The sequence below is a fragment of the Manacus candei genome, unplaced genomic scaffold (genome assembly GCF_025592945.1).
Source record: "Manacus candei isolate 608988 ecotype Guabito, Panama unplaced genomic scaffold, ASM2559294v1 h1tg000064l, whole genome shotgun sequence".
Classification (NCBI taxonomy): domain Eukaryota; kingdom Metazoa; phylum Chordata; class Aves; order Passeriformes; family Pipridae; genus Manacus; species Manacus candei.
Window position 1 is genome coordinate 179,263 of NW_026138112.1, and position 14,791 is coordinate 194,053.

Below are 14,791 nucleotides of genomic sequence, written 5' to 3' on the forward strand. Positions count from 1 at the left end.
GGCCCTGAGGGACAATCACAACCCCAGGACATTTTCATCCCATGCTGTTTGGTGAGGCTGAGTCTCCACCCATGGCAGCAGGGCTCCTCCTGCCCTGCCTTCACTGCCACCCACCCTTTGCTACGGGCCTGGTGGGATATCAGTGGAGGCACCTGGCTTGGAAGAGGTGGATGCTGCAGCTCTCTCCTCCCTCCCTCCCTCCCTCCCTCCCTCTCTCCAGGGCCTGCAGGAGTACGAGGAGTGGAAGTGGTCCAAGAACCCCACCATCGTGGAGGTGCTGGAGGAGTTCCCCTCGGTGCAGATGCCCTCCACGCTGCTGCTCACACAGCTCCCCCTCCTCCAGCCACGCTACTACTCCATCAGCTCCTCCCCAGAGCTGTACCCGGGCGAGGTCCATCTCACCGTGGCCGTGGTCTCCTACCGCACCAGAGGTACTGGGCTGGGGGACAGGGGCAGAGCAGCAGCACATGGAATCATGGAATCATAGAATCATAGAATCAGCTGGGTTGGAAGGGGCCTCTGAGATCATCAAGTCCAACCCTTGATCCAACCCTGCTGTGGTTCCCAGCCCATGGCACTGATGCCACGTCCAGTCTTACCATAAAAACCTCCAGGGACAGAGAATCCTTCCCCTCCCTGGGCAGCCCATTCCAGTGCCTGATTACCCTTTCTGTAAAGAAATTCTTCCTAATATCCAACCTAAACCTCCCCTGGCACAGCTGAAGACCGAGCCCCCTTGTCTTGTTGCTCATTGCCTGGGAGAAGAGACCAACCCCCCCCAGCTCCCCCCTCCTGTCAGGGAGTTGCAGAGAGTGAGGAGGTCTCCCCTGAGCCTCCTCTTCTCCAGGCTGAGCCCCCCCAGCTCCCTCAGCCTCTCCTCATAGGACTTGTGCTCCAGTCCCTTCCCCAGCCTTGTTGCTCTTCTCTGGACCTGCTCCAGCCCCTCCATGTCCTTCCTGAACTGAGGGGCCCAGAGCTGGACACATGGGCAACAGCACAAAACCTTTGGCAGAGAGATGGTATTTAAAGCTTTTCTACCTGTTGGAGTGACCAGATTCCCTCAGCTCATGGCACAGCTGTGCCATGTTATGGAGAACAACCGTCCATAAAACGGCAGCTTATTCCAGAGGTGCCGTGTCTGGGTGAGGTGCATAATCCAAACTCTGTGTAGGGCCCTGTTTGCCCACCCCAAAGTCCACATTGCCCCTAGGAAAATTTCTGTACCTGCCCAAGCAGCCCTGCTGATGGTGTAGATGGGCAGGGCCCTGGTGCTCCTGCAGCCAGTGGGACACAGAGAAGAGAGAAGGTGGGACACGGGGACATCCATCTGGGGCTGCCACGGAGGGCTTGTGCCTGGGAGCACCACAGCACAATGCTGCTCTTGCCAAAAAGGACCAAAGAAGAGTCAGGTTCTTCATAAATATTGTGGAGGCCCAACTCTCCCAGGTTCTGGGTGAACTTGGGCAGCTCCACAGAGAGATCTGAGTGCCAGTTCTACCAAGTTCTACAAGGGGAATGGGTGCAGAGACACTGACTGTCTCAGTGAGGTGCTCATGTGGGATGTGGCAGGGAGGGTTTTAGGAAAGAGGACAACTGGAGTTGTTGGCTGGTGCCATCAGGTACAGACCTCCTTCCCTCCCCTCCCAGATGGAGAAGGGCCAATCCACCACGGAGTCTGCTCCTCTTGGCTCAATCGGATACAGCCCGATGAAGTGGTGCCCTGCTTTGTAAGGGGGTAAGTGTTCCACAGGGGTGGGAGAGATTGGGTGAGCCCCCTTGCAGGATGGGATGTCTGCCCTCAATTCTTCTCATGGTGGGAGGAAACAAGGCTGGATTTGTGAGCAAAAGCCCTCGGGTGCAGTTCTGCGCTAAAATGTTGCTCTCTGGGATTTCACCTCGTTTTCTACCCCTCCCTGCCCGGGTGCTGTCTCAGCTGGCTGTGGGCAGAGGCGAGGGAGGGAGCTTGGGTTTAACCGGTGTCTTTGGTGTGTGCAGTGCCCCCGGGTTCCACCTGCCCCAGGACCCCCAGGTGCCCTGCATCCTCATCGGCCCCGGCACCGGCATCGCCCCTTTCCGCAGCTTCTGGCAGCAGCGGCTTTTTGAGATCCAGCACAAAGGTGGGTCAACACTTGTCCCTCCTGAACCTCATCTCAGGCACTGCTTGGGAACCCTGGGCTGGTGGCAGAGGGATGGAGGGGTCCAGCCTCCTGCCTGGGATGTCCCAGCGGATCTGCTGGCAGGTCTGGAGGGAGGTGGCTTCCAGAACCTGGGGATCGGTGATCCCTGGGTTACCTGCTTCCAATCCTCCCCAGGGCTGAAGCCTTGTCCCATGGTCCTGGTGTTTGGCTGCCGGCAGTCCAGGATCGACCACATCTACAAGGAGGAGACGCTCTTTGCCAAAGCCCAAGGTGTCTTCAGAGAGCTGTACACAGCCTACTCCCGGGAGCCAGACAAACCAAAGGTGTGTGGTGGGCACTGCTGCGGTGCTGCCAGGCAGCCCTGGGTGGCCCTGGCCAGCCAGCACATGGGGCAGGTGCCCGTCCCTTGGCACGGCCCCGGTAGCTCATGACATGAGTGTGCAGGATCGTCCCTTCCCGGTGCAGCCCCATTCCCAGGGCACGCCCCCATCCCTGCACCACCCCAGTGTGTGCCCACCCTGCTCATGCTTTGCTCTGGGGGGCTGCAGCCATCCTCACTGGGTGGGAGCAGACGAGGAGGGATGTCAGCTGGTGGGTGACAGCACCCAGAGCCAGCGCAAAGCCTGCTCCGAATTCCCACGGGCACCTGAGCAGGCCTGGCCAGGAAAGACATGGTGAAGGTGTGAACGTGCAAGAGCAGGACGATGCTCTGCCGCCTTCCCCATCTCTTTTCTGTCCCTGTGGGTGCTGTGAGGCTCAGGCTCGTTCCCCCAAAGAGGTGTCACCTTGCACTGCTGCCTCAAGGGCGCCTGGTGCACACAGAGCCCGCGGGTGGGTAGGGCTGAGAAACTGGAGTCAACCCCATCTCCGTCCTCCTCCTCCTCCTCCCTCAGAAATACGTGCAGGACGTGTTGCAGGAGCAGCTGGCCCAGACGGTGTTCAAAGCGCTGAAGGAGCAGGGAGGCCACATCTACGTCTGCGGGGATGTCACCATGGCCGGGGACGTCCTCAAGACCGTCCAGCGCATCGTGAGGCAGCAGGGCCAGCTGTCGGTGGAGGAGGCGGGCGCCTTCATCAGCAAGCTGAGGGTGAGCGGTGTGTGAGACCCCACATGGCCCCTGCCACGGGCAGTGCAGCTGCTGCCTGCTCCTGCCTGCTCCTGCCGCGCGGGCAGCGCGAGGTGACGGGCACTGGGGAAGGGGGGTTGTGGTCCTGCCCCCGCTGCCGAGGTCTGGGAGAGGTCAGAAGGGTGATCTCCCAGAAGTTCGGGTGCCCAGGGGAAGTCTCGTTGCTCTGCAGGAGCCCTGCAGCCCCCTCAGCCCACGCTGGGCTCCTGGGATGAGCTGCTGCTCTGCTGGGCACTGGGACAGAACCTGGTGGGCACCCTTGGTAGCCCAGGCAGGGATTGTTCACCTTGATCAGTCCCTCCTTCAAACAAGGATTGCTTTTAAGTCCCTCTGTCACAGACCACTGTGCTAAGTCCCTCCGTCCCACCCATCCACCAGGGCAGTTTGTGGGGCCCCCTGTCCAAATCTCCCCATCTCTGTGGCTGGCAGGGTGATGTCCCTGGGCAAACACATTGCCCAGATGTTGCAGCTGGAGCCCAGACGAGCTCAGTTTGGGACACAGGCCCAGGGATGGATGCTCAGGAAGATAATCCAGCCTGATTCCTGTGGGATGACCCCTTCTGAACCACGTCCCCCCACTCTACCCAGGAGCTGAGGGATCCCAGAGTTGGTTGTACATGGGCTGGCTTTGGGCTGCTTGTCCCCCTGACGCCAGGCACTCCCTGGGCTGCCAGCAGCTGAGGAGATCTAACACAGGGAGCAGCTCCTGGGCTGCCCCACACTGTGACCTTTGCAAGGTCATTCCCCCTCCCTGCTCACTCCTGCCCCTCTGCCCTGCCATCCCACCCCCTCCCGTGACAGACCCCCGGCCCTTCGCCGTGTGTTTGGCACCTCCCCGCCACACCAGAGCCTGCAACAACACCAACTGTTTGCAAATGCTCCTTTTCCCCCTCTGCCACCCTGTCCCTCAGGATGACAGCCGGTACCACGAGGATATTTTTGGAGTCACCCTGCGTACGTACGAAGTGACGAACCGCCTTCGATCCGAGTCCATCGCCTTCATCGAGGAGAGCAAAAAAGACACGGATGAGTGAGTTGACATGTTTGTTTTAACCCCTGCAATGGCCTCCCAAGTGCGTGGGCTGCAGGACTGGGAAGGGATGGGGAAGGAAGATTTAACTTCCTTAGCCTCCCTGGTCCTGAGAAAGGCATGGATTTTGGCGCTCTGAAATAGGAGTCACCTGAAATAGGGGCTCTGAAATAGGGTCTCTGAAATAGGTGTCACCTCACTAGGACAAATCCCCCCCCCCCCCCGGCTTCCTGGGTTACTGCACTGAGTGCTCAGACACCATCCTATCCAAAGGGAATTTCCAAGGAAAACAGCCCTACCAGCTGCCTTCCTCCAGGCTGGAAAGAGCCGTGGGAAGGGGTGACTCCCCCCAGCTCCAGGGGGGGACCTGGCTGGCTCCAGGTGTCCATGCAGCAGGTGGGAGAGGTCTCCAGGATGCTCCATGCCCGGTTAGGAAAGATCTAGGGATTTTTTTCTTCCTGCTATTGTAAAAACAACCAGAAGAAGTAAAAAGTCTTGACATTTTGCTGTGTTTGTTTCCGCTCTACCATGTCCTGCCATTTGCTCAGCTCTGTCGTGGTGGGATTTTCCCTGGCTGAGCAGAAGGATTATTTAGGATAAAGGATGGGCAGCTGAGTGGATCTTGCTCCTTGTGCTGGCCCTCAGTAGCCTGACCCAGAGCTTGGCTCTGGGTTTCCCAACATCCCTGAGGTTTGGTGGGAATTTTTCTCCCGAGGCATCACATGCTTTGGGGTGTGCACTGTACAGAGAGCACCTGAGAGAGGGAGCTGCAAAGGGCTCTGTAAACCCCTGCCTGTGGCACATCCAGGTCGGGATGCTCCCGTGCTCCTCACTGCTCCCCCTAAGGCTGGCCTTTCTCCCCTTTCCCTTGCAGGGTTTTCTGCTCCTAACCGGACCCTTCACCCCAAGGGGATGCCAAACCAGTCCCAGCACCTGCTGCCCCCTCCAGCTGGAGGGCACTGGGTTTTGTATTTCACGGACACGGTGGCTCCTTTTCCACGGGGAACTGCCCATGGAAAGCGCTCTGTCTCTCGTCCTGTTGTTGTGTCCTGATGATGATGATGATGATTTTTATTTCCTTTTCTTCCTCTTTCTCTTGCTCTTGTCCTGTGGCCATTTCTTCCCCCCCCATCCCCCTTTCCCTTCCCCGGATTTCCCCACTGAAGTACGATGGCTTTATAACCCGCAGTGGCTCTTTACAGATCTCCACATTCCCCCTCCCCCTCATGAGGGCATTTTGCAGCTGCATGAAATCACCACCTTTGTGATCACCCGCGTTTTTGGTGTTTTGGGGGAGAGCAGAGGTGGCAGGGGGTAGGCAATGGCTCGGTCCTGTTGCTTGACTAGAGCAGGGGGTCGTTCCCCCCAGGATCCCCCTTTCCCCAGCTCGGGGCTTGGCTGAATCCTCGTGTTTTCATGGCTTTCCTTTGGACTTGTACATATGCCCGAGGCTGGGGGCAGATGATGTGCAGTGCCCTCGTGCCTGTGAATGTTGTTCCCCCCCAAGCAGCCTGGGTACAGATGTGTCTGTTTGTGTCAGGATTTATGTGTCATGATTTCTCCTAAGTGGGCTCTGTGCTGTGTTTGCCCCTTTCTCTGCTCCCTGTTCCCTGTGAGCCTCTCCCTCTGCTCAGTCCCCACTTTTGCTGGCATGAAAGTCCTCCCCCAGAGGAGCAAGCACAGAACACACAGGCTGATGTGCATGCTGAGGAAAAGCTCGTGGCAGTGACTGCTGCTGGGCCAGGCTGTTCTCCAGAGGGTTTCACAGGAGATATGGGATCTGCAGCCACGATGCTGGTGGGAGAGATTGGGACTGGGCTGCATTCCAGAGCTTTGCATGCTGTGAACCCTCTCCCAGGTGAGCCTGGAAAGCCATGAGGATGGGAGAGAAGCGTCTCCAACTCCAGCTGCAAGAGGCACCTCTTGTTACAAAGCTTATTGGGAAGGCAGCACGTGGAGGGTTGTGGAGGCTCCAGGTCCTTGGTGAGGATGTGCCAACGGAGGAGTCTTGAAACCCCGGAGAGCATCAGCTCCACCTTAGCACAGTGCCATGGGCAGTCCTGGCACAGCAGACCCCAGCCACTTCCACAGCTTTGGGAGCAGAAAACGCCAGTGTGGAGCGACCTCCTGCCAAGAGAAATCCATGTGGCATCCCTGTGGTGAACCAGTCCCCTCGGCGGGAGCACGAGCTGTCTCTGCCAGGACATCTCCTGTGAGAAGGGAGGTGAGGTCAGCTGCAAAGGTGCTGTGTGATTCTGGGCTCTGACACCCTCACACCTCAGCCCTGCTGCAAAAACCTGGCCCCAAAAGCAAGCTGTTAACACGGAGAGGTATCAGTCCCTTTAACAGGGGAGAGCTGCCTGCGAGGTAAAGCACGTGCGACCTTGTGTGTCCTTCCTCCTCCTCTCTTCCGCACCCCGAAGAAGGTTTGTCCTCCCTCACTGCCAGGACAAGGACAGCAGGACGTGGCTGCAGCTCTGGCTGGAGGCAGGGAGAGGAGGTTGGCATTTGGAGGTGGCAGGTGCTGGTCCTTTCCCCCTGCCCCTGCTCTGCTGAGCTGTGCACTGAGGCTTGCATGGAGCAAAGCATCAAAACCGGCCACGGCAGAGGCTTTGTCCGGGAGCTGCACTGGTGAGCTCGCTTTCAGGGGGCTGAGATTGTCTGCCCTAAGCCAAAAAACAGCTGCAGGAGGTTTGCTGCTCTCCCAGCCCACGGAACAAGCCGTGCTGGCTCCCCAGCCTCAGGGCTGTATGGTTATTCCCACCCTCATCCAAGACCTCCTGCCCTCTCCTTCCTCTTGCCTGGCTGCGTCTCCACGTGCCGTGACCGTCTTCTGCAACTTCGGCTCCCTGAATGCTTGAAGGAACTCCAGCCCAAAATCCGGGAGCGAAAAGCCTCCAGGCAGCGGGAGGATTTGAGATGCAGGCCTCGTTTTTGCTGGTCCCGGCACGGAACACGAAGGAATGCTGCCACAGTGTGGCCAGAGCCGAGCTCGCCGGGCTGGCAGGGCTGGCAGCAGGGCAGGGAGCCAGGGGCACAGCCAGCTTTGTGTCAGCCCCCCCGGGCACTCGGTGACCTGGGGGTGAAGGCAGGGCAGGGCAGGGAAAAGGGCAGCCCAGGGTGCATCTCTCTGGGTTGTGCCCTAAAGCCAGGGCGGGCAGTGGGATGGGGGTCCCTTTGCTGGGTCCCTCTGCTGCTGGGACGGGGGAATTTGGGCAGAGGAACTGTTTATGGGGACAGCTCCCAGGCCCCAGAGCCTGGTCCTGCCCCTCGACCCTATGGCTGCAGAAACACAGCTAAAGGAATAAAATCAAACTCATCCTCTTCTTTGGGGAAATTCAATTCTGGCTCTGGGCTTTGTGCTCTGGGCCTCCTTGGGTAGAAGGAGCAGTGCAGCCTGAGGAGGAGGGAGTGCCCAAAGGAATTCCCTTGTCTTCATCCTCTTTCCAGCTCTCCCTGTGCTACTGGCAAGTAGTTTCCTCCTGTCCTGCCTTCTGCCTGCATGGCTGTAACATCTCCCACCTGGAAATCGTGTCGCTGCTGGGTGCTGTGTCTGAGCTGAACGGGCTTGCTTTTCCTGCACCCCAAAACTTGCCACCTCCATCACCCCCTTCCACCTGAGCTGCTGGTGCACAGCAGGGAACTGTGTGCCTTGCCTTGCCTTCTGTGGGGTCTCCAAAGGGGTCTGTGCCAGGCAGATGGCAAAACCCTCCCACATTCAACAGGCATTGGGTTGGTGAGTCCTTCAGAGCCCTTTGGAAGGGAATTAATAAACATATTTTAAGGCCATGCTCCCTGCCTGGCCCTGGAGGAGAAACACCATCCCTGCCATGAAGGCCCATGGAGTTTATGTCCCCCAGGGCTCCTCTCTGCTCCCACTGAATAGGACCATTCAGTCCTCGCAAGCCACACTGGGAATTTTGATTCCCTGGTTTCTGTCGAGTCAGTCTCAGACGTCTGAATTTCTCTCCTCCATCCCCTTTGCCTGCGGGGGCTTCGCACTCCCCTCGAGCTTCATTTTCTCCTGCAACACAGGGGGAAAGAAACTTGTGGCTCTGCTTTATTATTCCATAAATGTGGCTCTTCCACCAGTTGTCTGGACTCTGCTCATCTCCATGTGACATTTCTGACGTGTGGGTGTAGCCACAATGTCTCTGGCATGAATAAATGCAGAGGGTGAGGTGGGGTCTGCCACAGATGAGCTGCTCAGGGGTGTCACACGTGGAGGGCCTGTGCCCCTTGGGCGCTCAGCTCACAAATCTGTCACCTCCAGGTGCCTGCTGCCCATCCAAGCTCCTGCACAGCCCCCCAGGGCTCCAGTGGCAAGGGCACCTGGTGGACACCCAGCCTGACCCAGTGTCCCAGTCCCTCTCCTGGTGGATATCCACCACCACCACCCCTTTTGGAGCAGCTCTGCTCCTTTTCACTCCCCAGGTACTGAAGAGACTCTTCTCTAAACAGGAGATTTGATTTGCAAGACGCTATGAAGTGGTTTTTTTCTGCAAAGGTTTTAATTCATGGATCTTGCAGATCGTCCACAGAAAGGTGTTATATGGACTTGAAAACTCCTGGGAAAAGGTTCTGTGTTTTCCCAGCCTGCTGTGTCCACTAGCAGGCAAAAATCAGTTGCTCCTTCAGTGCAAGGGTATCTGGTGCCTGTGCTGTTGATGAAATTCAAATGTTTCATCTGCCCAGAAGGACGGCCTGGGAGTTTGTTGTTCTTCTGTTTATGAGAGACAGCAGGAAAATAATGAGATGTCTGCCATCAGGAGTGGCCTCACAGAGATGTCACCTCCACAGCTGTGGCTGTGAAGGCCTGAGCTCGTCCCACGTGAGGAACTGAGCCCGTCACACTGGCCAGAGAAACGGCTCTGACTTTGGGCTGTCCTCGCTCCCTGTGCCCTCCCGCGCCTCTGTGTCCCCAGGGGTGAGCAGGGCACTGTCCACCCCCCGAGTCACCGTGTCTGTGCGTGACCAGCGACCCTGCGGTTGTGTCCTGAGCGAGGAGGAGCACAGCTGCTGCAGGAGAGGAGATGGGAAGAGCCAGGGGCTGCACGGCCCCGTGTCCAGCCTGTGATTGCTCCCGCGGTCCCTTTGCTGTCAGCGTGCGACGCCTCCCACCCCATCCCGGCTGCAGCCAGGCTCCCTCTGCCACTTCCCTCTGGAGATCCCGCCCTTCTCCTCCTCAGCCCTGCCTGCCCAGCCAAAAGGTGCAGGCAGCTGCTGGGCAGGGGCAGCTCCTGGGAACGGACACGGACTTACAGTGCCTTGTGCTGGGAAGAGACTCTTACTGCGGGGCCGCCCTCCTGCTCCCACCCTCCGGCTTCGTTTGACAAGGGAAATTCCCGGTGGGCAAATTCCCCCCGGGATCACAGGGAGCAAACCTGCAGCCCTGCTCAGCTGCTCTCTCCATCTCCTCTCGCAGGGCTGGGGAGGTGTGGGTGCAGACTGAGCACCACCTGTGAGCACCGCGGGGCTGTGAACACCTTCCACGTCCCGGGGACCCCGTTTCGGTCAAGCTGCTGGTGGGGGAGAGGGTGTGTCTGTGTTTGAAGCTTCGTGGACTTGCACCAAGCCCAAGCCAAAGCTGCTGCCTCCTGACATACGACCACTGAAGCCACCACATCGCCCTCCGGGGGCTCCCACCGTTTTTTGGAAGGATAATTTTATGCTCAAAATTAAATTTTGTTCCTTCTTTCACCGGGGACCAGTTCCCAGCTTCAGAATTGCTTCAGATAACTTTGCAATTGCGTTGATAGTTCCAGAGGGGAGCACAGTCCCTTTGCAGAACAGATGGAGGCACATTTTCAGGACCATTCAACTTTACTGTAACTCTCTGTTATAACAATTTCTTCTGCTGTAACAGGAAGAGCAAAATTCGGCCAGTGCTCTTAAAAAAATGTATTCCTGAAACTTGGACAAAATCAGTGTAGGATCCACGTCCTCCCAGGTCCAAAATGCCTTCCACACCCACTGGCTTCAGTGGCCCTGGGGATTTGGGCAGCTTGCAGGGTCAGGCTTGCACAGCAGCAGCAGCAGCAGCAGCAGCAGTTTTATGATGGCAATATTTTTGCTGTGTCAATCTGCACTTGCACGTGCCTGCAATGCATGGCTCTGGCAATCCATCCGAAATCTACCCTCCGAGGGAGATCTGAGCTCCAGCTTCTTCCATATGGCCCTGCCTGTTTTATAGGGAACCAGGGGAGTGGGGGAAAGCTGAAGAGGGGGCTGCTTTAAAGCACTTGGTTCCAGAAGTAGAACAGAGCTTAGGAGGGGTCAAAACCGGCTTGATTTTAGCACAGGTAACTCCTGAGATATTCAAGCATTGTGATGAGATCCACCTTTTCCCTGCTGTGCCCAGAATGAAGTAGACTGGAAACTCTTGGCCTCCACCCCTACAGATGTTTGGCTGTGATGGAATTTTGAGCCACTGAATCACAGGGGAAAAAAAAAACAACCAAACTCAAACAGATTGTGAGTTCATGGCTGAGCAGTGGCAGCTTGTTTAGCAGTGAGAGTCTCACTGCTGCTCTCCTGCCTTATTCACGTCCTACCTGGCCAGATTTTGGGGAGGGAGCAGGGAGGAAGCACCTCCAAGTGAGAAAGTCAGACCTGTGAGCCTTGCCCTGAGAATCCCTGGTTTAGCAGGGCTGTGGAAAAGCAGGAACCCGCTGCTGGGCCGTCGCTCAGCTCCTGTGCACAGGTCTCTGCAGGGCTGGTGCAGAAACCCGCGAGGGAAAAACATCGGGCAAAATATTTTTCTTCCAGGGGCATCCCTAATACTTCGAAAACTGAAAGACTGAACACCGAAACAGTTGGTCTGAAAGAGCTTGTTGCTTTGTTTTCACGTGTTGGTTCTGGGTGGGGGAAGCAAGCAGAAAGCAAGCAGACAGTATGTCAGCTTGTTTCGGATTAAATCAAATGTTTTGCTCCTACAGTAATTGCTAAGGGAGATTTCAAAATTTTCCAAGGGCAACAAAACGGCCTTAATCTTCTGAGACATTAATGCTACTTGCTTCTGAGCCTGCTTTTTTATTTTCCTCTCTGTGTGATCGTGGCATGGAACCATGTCTGAACAAAATACACTTTACAGTAGCCGAGAAACAGAAATAGAAGACGGTGTTTCAGAATCTCCAGCGTTGAAACGATGGCTTTGAAGCCAGTGAGATTCAGTGCAAAATCCCTGCTTTGCTAGAGTTCTGCAAAATAGGCAAATCCCCACAATTCCCGAGGTTGAATCCCCGTGCTCTGCTGCCTTGAGATGCCTTTAAAAACCCTGGGCTCTGTGTGCTGTAAAGAGCTTGTGAGTGGTCTGCAGCTTTTCCAGAGTGCACACAATTCCCCAGGCAGTGAGAGTGAGCAGTGAGATGACTTTCAGCCAGGACTCATTGCTTTTTAGATTGCATGTAGTTAGAAACATGAGTTCTGCCAGCTGCCCAGGGAATTCGATATTCAGTGCCAATTAATTTCTGTAATAGGAGCAGGGGGTTTATTCCCTCGGCTCCCTTAGGCACCTTTGAAAGGCCTAAGACTCAAAGGTTGGTTTGGATTCTTTGATTTCCTGGTGGCCTTCTCCCGAAGAGCGGCGGTGCCACGACGAGGACGGGGACTGCTCTGGGAAGGGTGGCGGCTTCGGGGCAGGCAACTCCCAAAATTTCTGTTGCAGAGGTTTTCTAAACTCCTCAGACATGGGTAAATTCTGCTGGGCTGGATGAGACTCCAACCCCTGGCTGCTCTCTGGTCCTCCCGCTCCCTCCTCCCTCCCCTCAGCACCTCCTCATGTCACTGTGCCTTCGTTCGGTTTATGAAACGATGCCATGATTTAGGACTGGCACGTCGTCTTTCCTCTCACTTTGCATCCCATACGACAGGTTACGTGTGGAGGGGAGGGGGGCAGCTTATTCTGCAGCTTTTTGTGTGGTGCCAAGGTGGGTTTCCCCTGAGGAGCGAGGGGGTGGGGGCGGTGGGAGCGGGCTGAGCCGCCTTGTGTTTGGTCATAGCAGTGCTTTAAGCGTGGTCAGAAACGTGGTCTTCCCCTACCTCTGAGCTCTCAATGCTGCTAAAATCTCTGCCATTCGTCCAATGTACTCCAGCCCCTCTCTCGGACTGACTCTGCCTCTGTTTGCAAGATATCCACATTGTTCTGAAGCATGCACCTCTTTCTGTATAGTTCCAATCTTCTGATTTTATGGAATACTTATGCCTGTTTGCATTACAGTCCAAATAAAAAAGTGAACTAAAACCTAACAGACCTCGTTCTTCTCTTATCTCTGGGATTTTAGCACGGAAGGGCCTCTGCTGATCCCTTGGCCTTGCTCTGCTCTGCCACCTGTAATGCCAGAGCACTATAAATAGCTTGGTGGCGTCAATCAGCGATACCTGTTTACCTGCCAGACACAAACACCTCCTTGGAAGGCTGCTTGAGTCACAGCACTCCATGTTTCACATCATTTAGACCATGTCCTCGGGGAAAATGTCACAGGCAAGCACAGAAGGCTCTTTGTGTGCAATCCAGAGCAATTTTGGTGCTGGAGCCTCTGGAATGCAGCAGCAGCAGCGCTCCAGGCAGCACTGGAGAGACCTGGGAATGGCAGGATGTGAATGAGGAAGTATGGACATGGCTTTTCCCATGGGAAGGCAGTGTGCACTTCCAAGGGGGAACCTTCCAGTGCTTGAAGGGGGCTTATAAAAAATAGGGAGAGCGATTTTTTACATGGGCAGACGGTAATAGGGCAAGGGGGAACGGCTTCCCACTGCCAGAGGGCAGGGTTAGATGGGATATTGGGAAGGAACCCTTCCCTGTGAGGGTGATGAGGAGCTGGCCTGAGGGGAACACGGCCGCTGTGTTGCCTCAGACAGGGCTGCAGTGCCACCTCAGAGGTTGCTGTGGTGTCACCTCAGACAGGGCTGCAGTGCCACCTCAGAGATTGCTGTGGTGTCACCTCAGACCGTGTCAGTGCCACCTCAGAGGTTGCTGTGGTGTCACCTCAGACAGGGCTGCAGTGCCACCTCAGAGGTTGCTGTGGTGTCACCTCAGAGGGTGTCAGTGCCACCTCAGACATGGCAGCGGTGTGACCGCAGGCAATGCTGGTGTCCCCTGAGGCACGGCAGCTGTGTCACCTCAGACATCACCACAGCACTGCTGCTGTTGCTCAGACTTGCCCTGCTGCCAGCCCGGACCCAGCAGCAGGCACCTCGGTGCCACCCCACACACCGTGCTGTGTTACCTCAGTCCCCACAGATGTGCTGCCACAGACACAACGGTGGTATTACCTCAGGGGTCAGTGCAGACATAGAGGTGTGTCACCTCAGGGGTCAGTGCAGACACTCAGGTGGTGTCACCTCAGGTGTCAGTGGAGACACAGAGGTGGCATTACCTGAAGTGCTAGTGCAGACACTTGAGATGACCTCAGGTACTGCTGCAGATACTGAAGTGGCATCACCTCAGGGGTCAGTGCAGACACGGAGGTGGTCTGACCTCAGGTATCAGTGCAGATATGGTGGCAGCATCACCTCAGGTGTCATTGCAGACATGGAGGTGACGATATCTCAGGGGTCATTGCAGACATGGAGGTGACAATATCTCAGGGGTCATTGCAGACGTGGAGGTGACGATATCTCAGGGGTCAGTGCAGACGTGGAGGTGGTGTGACCTCAGGTGCCACCACACACAGGGCAGCAGAATGCCCTCAGCCAAGGCCTCCTCTCTGTCCCCCCCCGAGTGTGTGTGGCACTTGTCAGGACCCCAGACTGGTCCAGGCTGGAAGGGACCACAGTGGGTCATCTGGTCCAACCTCCCTGCTCGAGCAGGGCCATCCCAGAGCACATTGTACAGGACTGTGTCCAGACGGTTCTGGAATATCTCCAGTGAGGGAGACTCCACACCCTCTCTGGGCAACCTGTTCCAGTGTGTGGTCACTGCACAGGGAGTAAGTTGTCCTCATGTTCAGGTAGAACTTCCTGGGCAGCAGTTTCTGCCCACTGCTTCTTGTCCTCGTGGTTGGCACAATGGAGCAGAGCCTGGATCCATCTTCTTACAGAATTATAGGATACACACTGATGAGGTCCTGTCTTGGAACTCCCCTTTAGATATCGATACACATTGATGAGGCACCCCCCCTTAATGAGGTCCCTCTTTCAATATTTATACACATTGATAAGGTCCCCTCTTTAGATATTGATTCACATCAACGAGGTCCCGTTTTGGCACCTCCCTTTTGATGTTTATACACATTGATAAGGTCCCCTCTTGGAAGCCCCCTTTAGATATTGATACACATTGATGAGGTCTCTATTTAGATATTTACACACACTGACAAGGTTCCCCTTTAAATATTTATACACATGGGTGACGTCCCCCTTTTGATATTTATATACATTGATGACATCCCCTCTGGACACCCACTTTAGATATTTACACCCAGTGACGAGGTCCCCCTTCAGACATTTACACCCATTGTTGAAGTCCCCCTTTAGATATCGATACACATTGACGA

At 56.0% G+C, this 14,791-nt stretch overlaps 1 protein-coding gene across 7 annotated transcripts in view; it reads left to right on the plus strand.

Moving 5' to 3' along the window:
- NOS1 (nitric oxide synthase 1) overlaps positions 1-12,542 on the plus strand; it is an 83,838-nt gene extending 71,296 nt beyond the window's left edge. For all 7 annotated transcript variants that reach the window (XM_051805267.1, XM_051805269.1, XM_051805268.1 and 4 more), the window contains 7 exons: positions 221-431; positions 1,648-1,735; positions 1,996-2,117; positions 2,313-2,461; positions 3,032-3,226; positions 4,177-4,295; positions 5,170-12,542. In XM_051805267.1, coding sequence (XP_051661227.1) covers positions 221-431; positions 1,648-1,735; positions 1,996-2,117; positions 2,313-2,461; positions 3,032-3,226; positions 4,177-4,295; positions 5,170-5,185 — 900 coding nt within the window. In that variant the 3' untranslated portion in view covers positions 5,186-12,542. The remainder of the gene's footprint in view (positions 1-220; positions 432-1,647; positions 1,736-1,995; positions 2,118-2,312; positions 2,462-3,031; positions 3,227-4,176; positions 4,296-5,169) is intronic.
- The last annotated feature ends 2,249 nt before the right edge of the window (positions 12,543-14,791 follow it).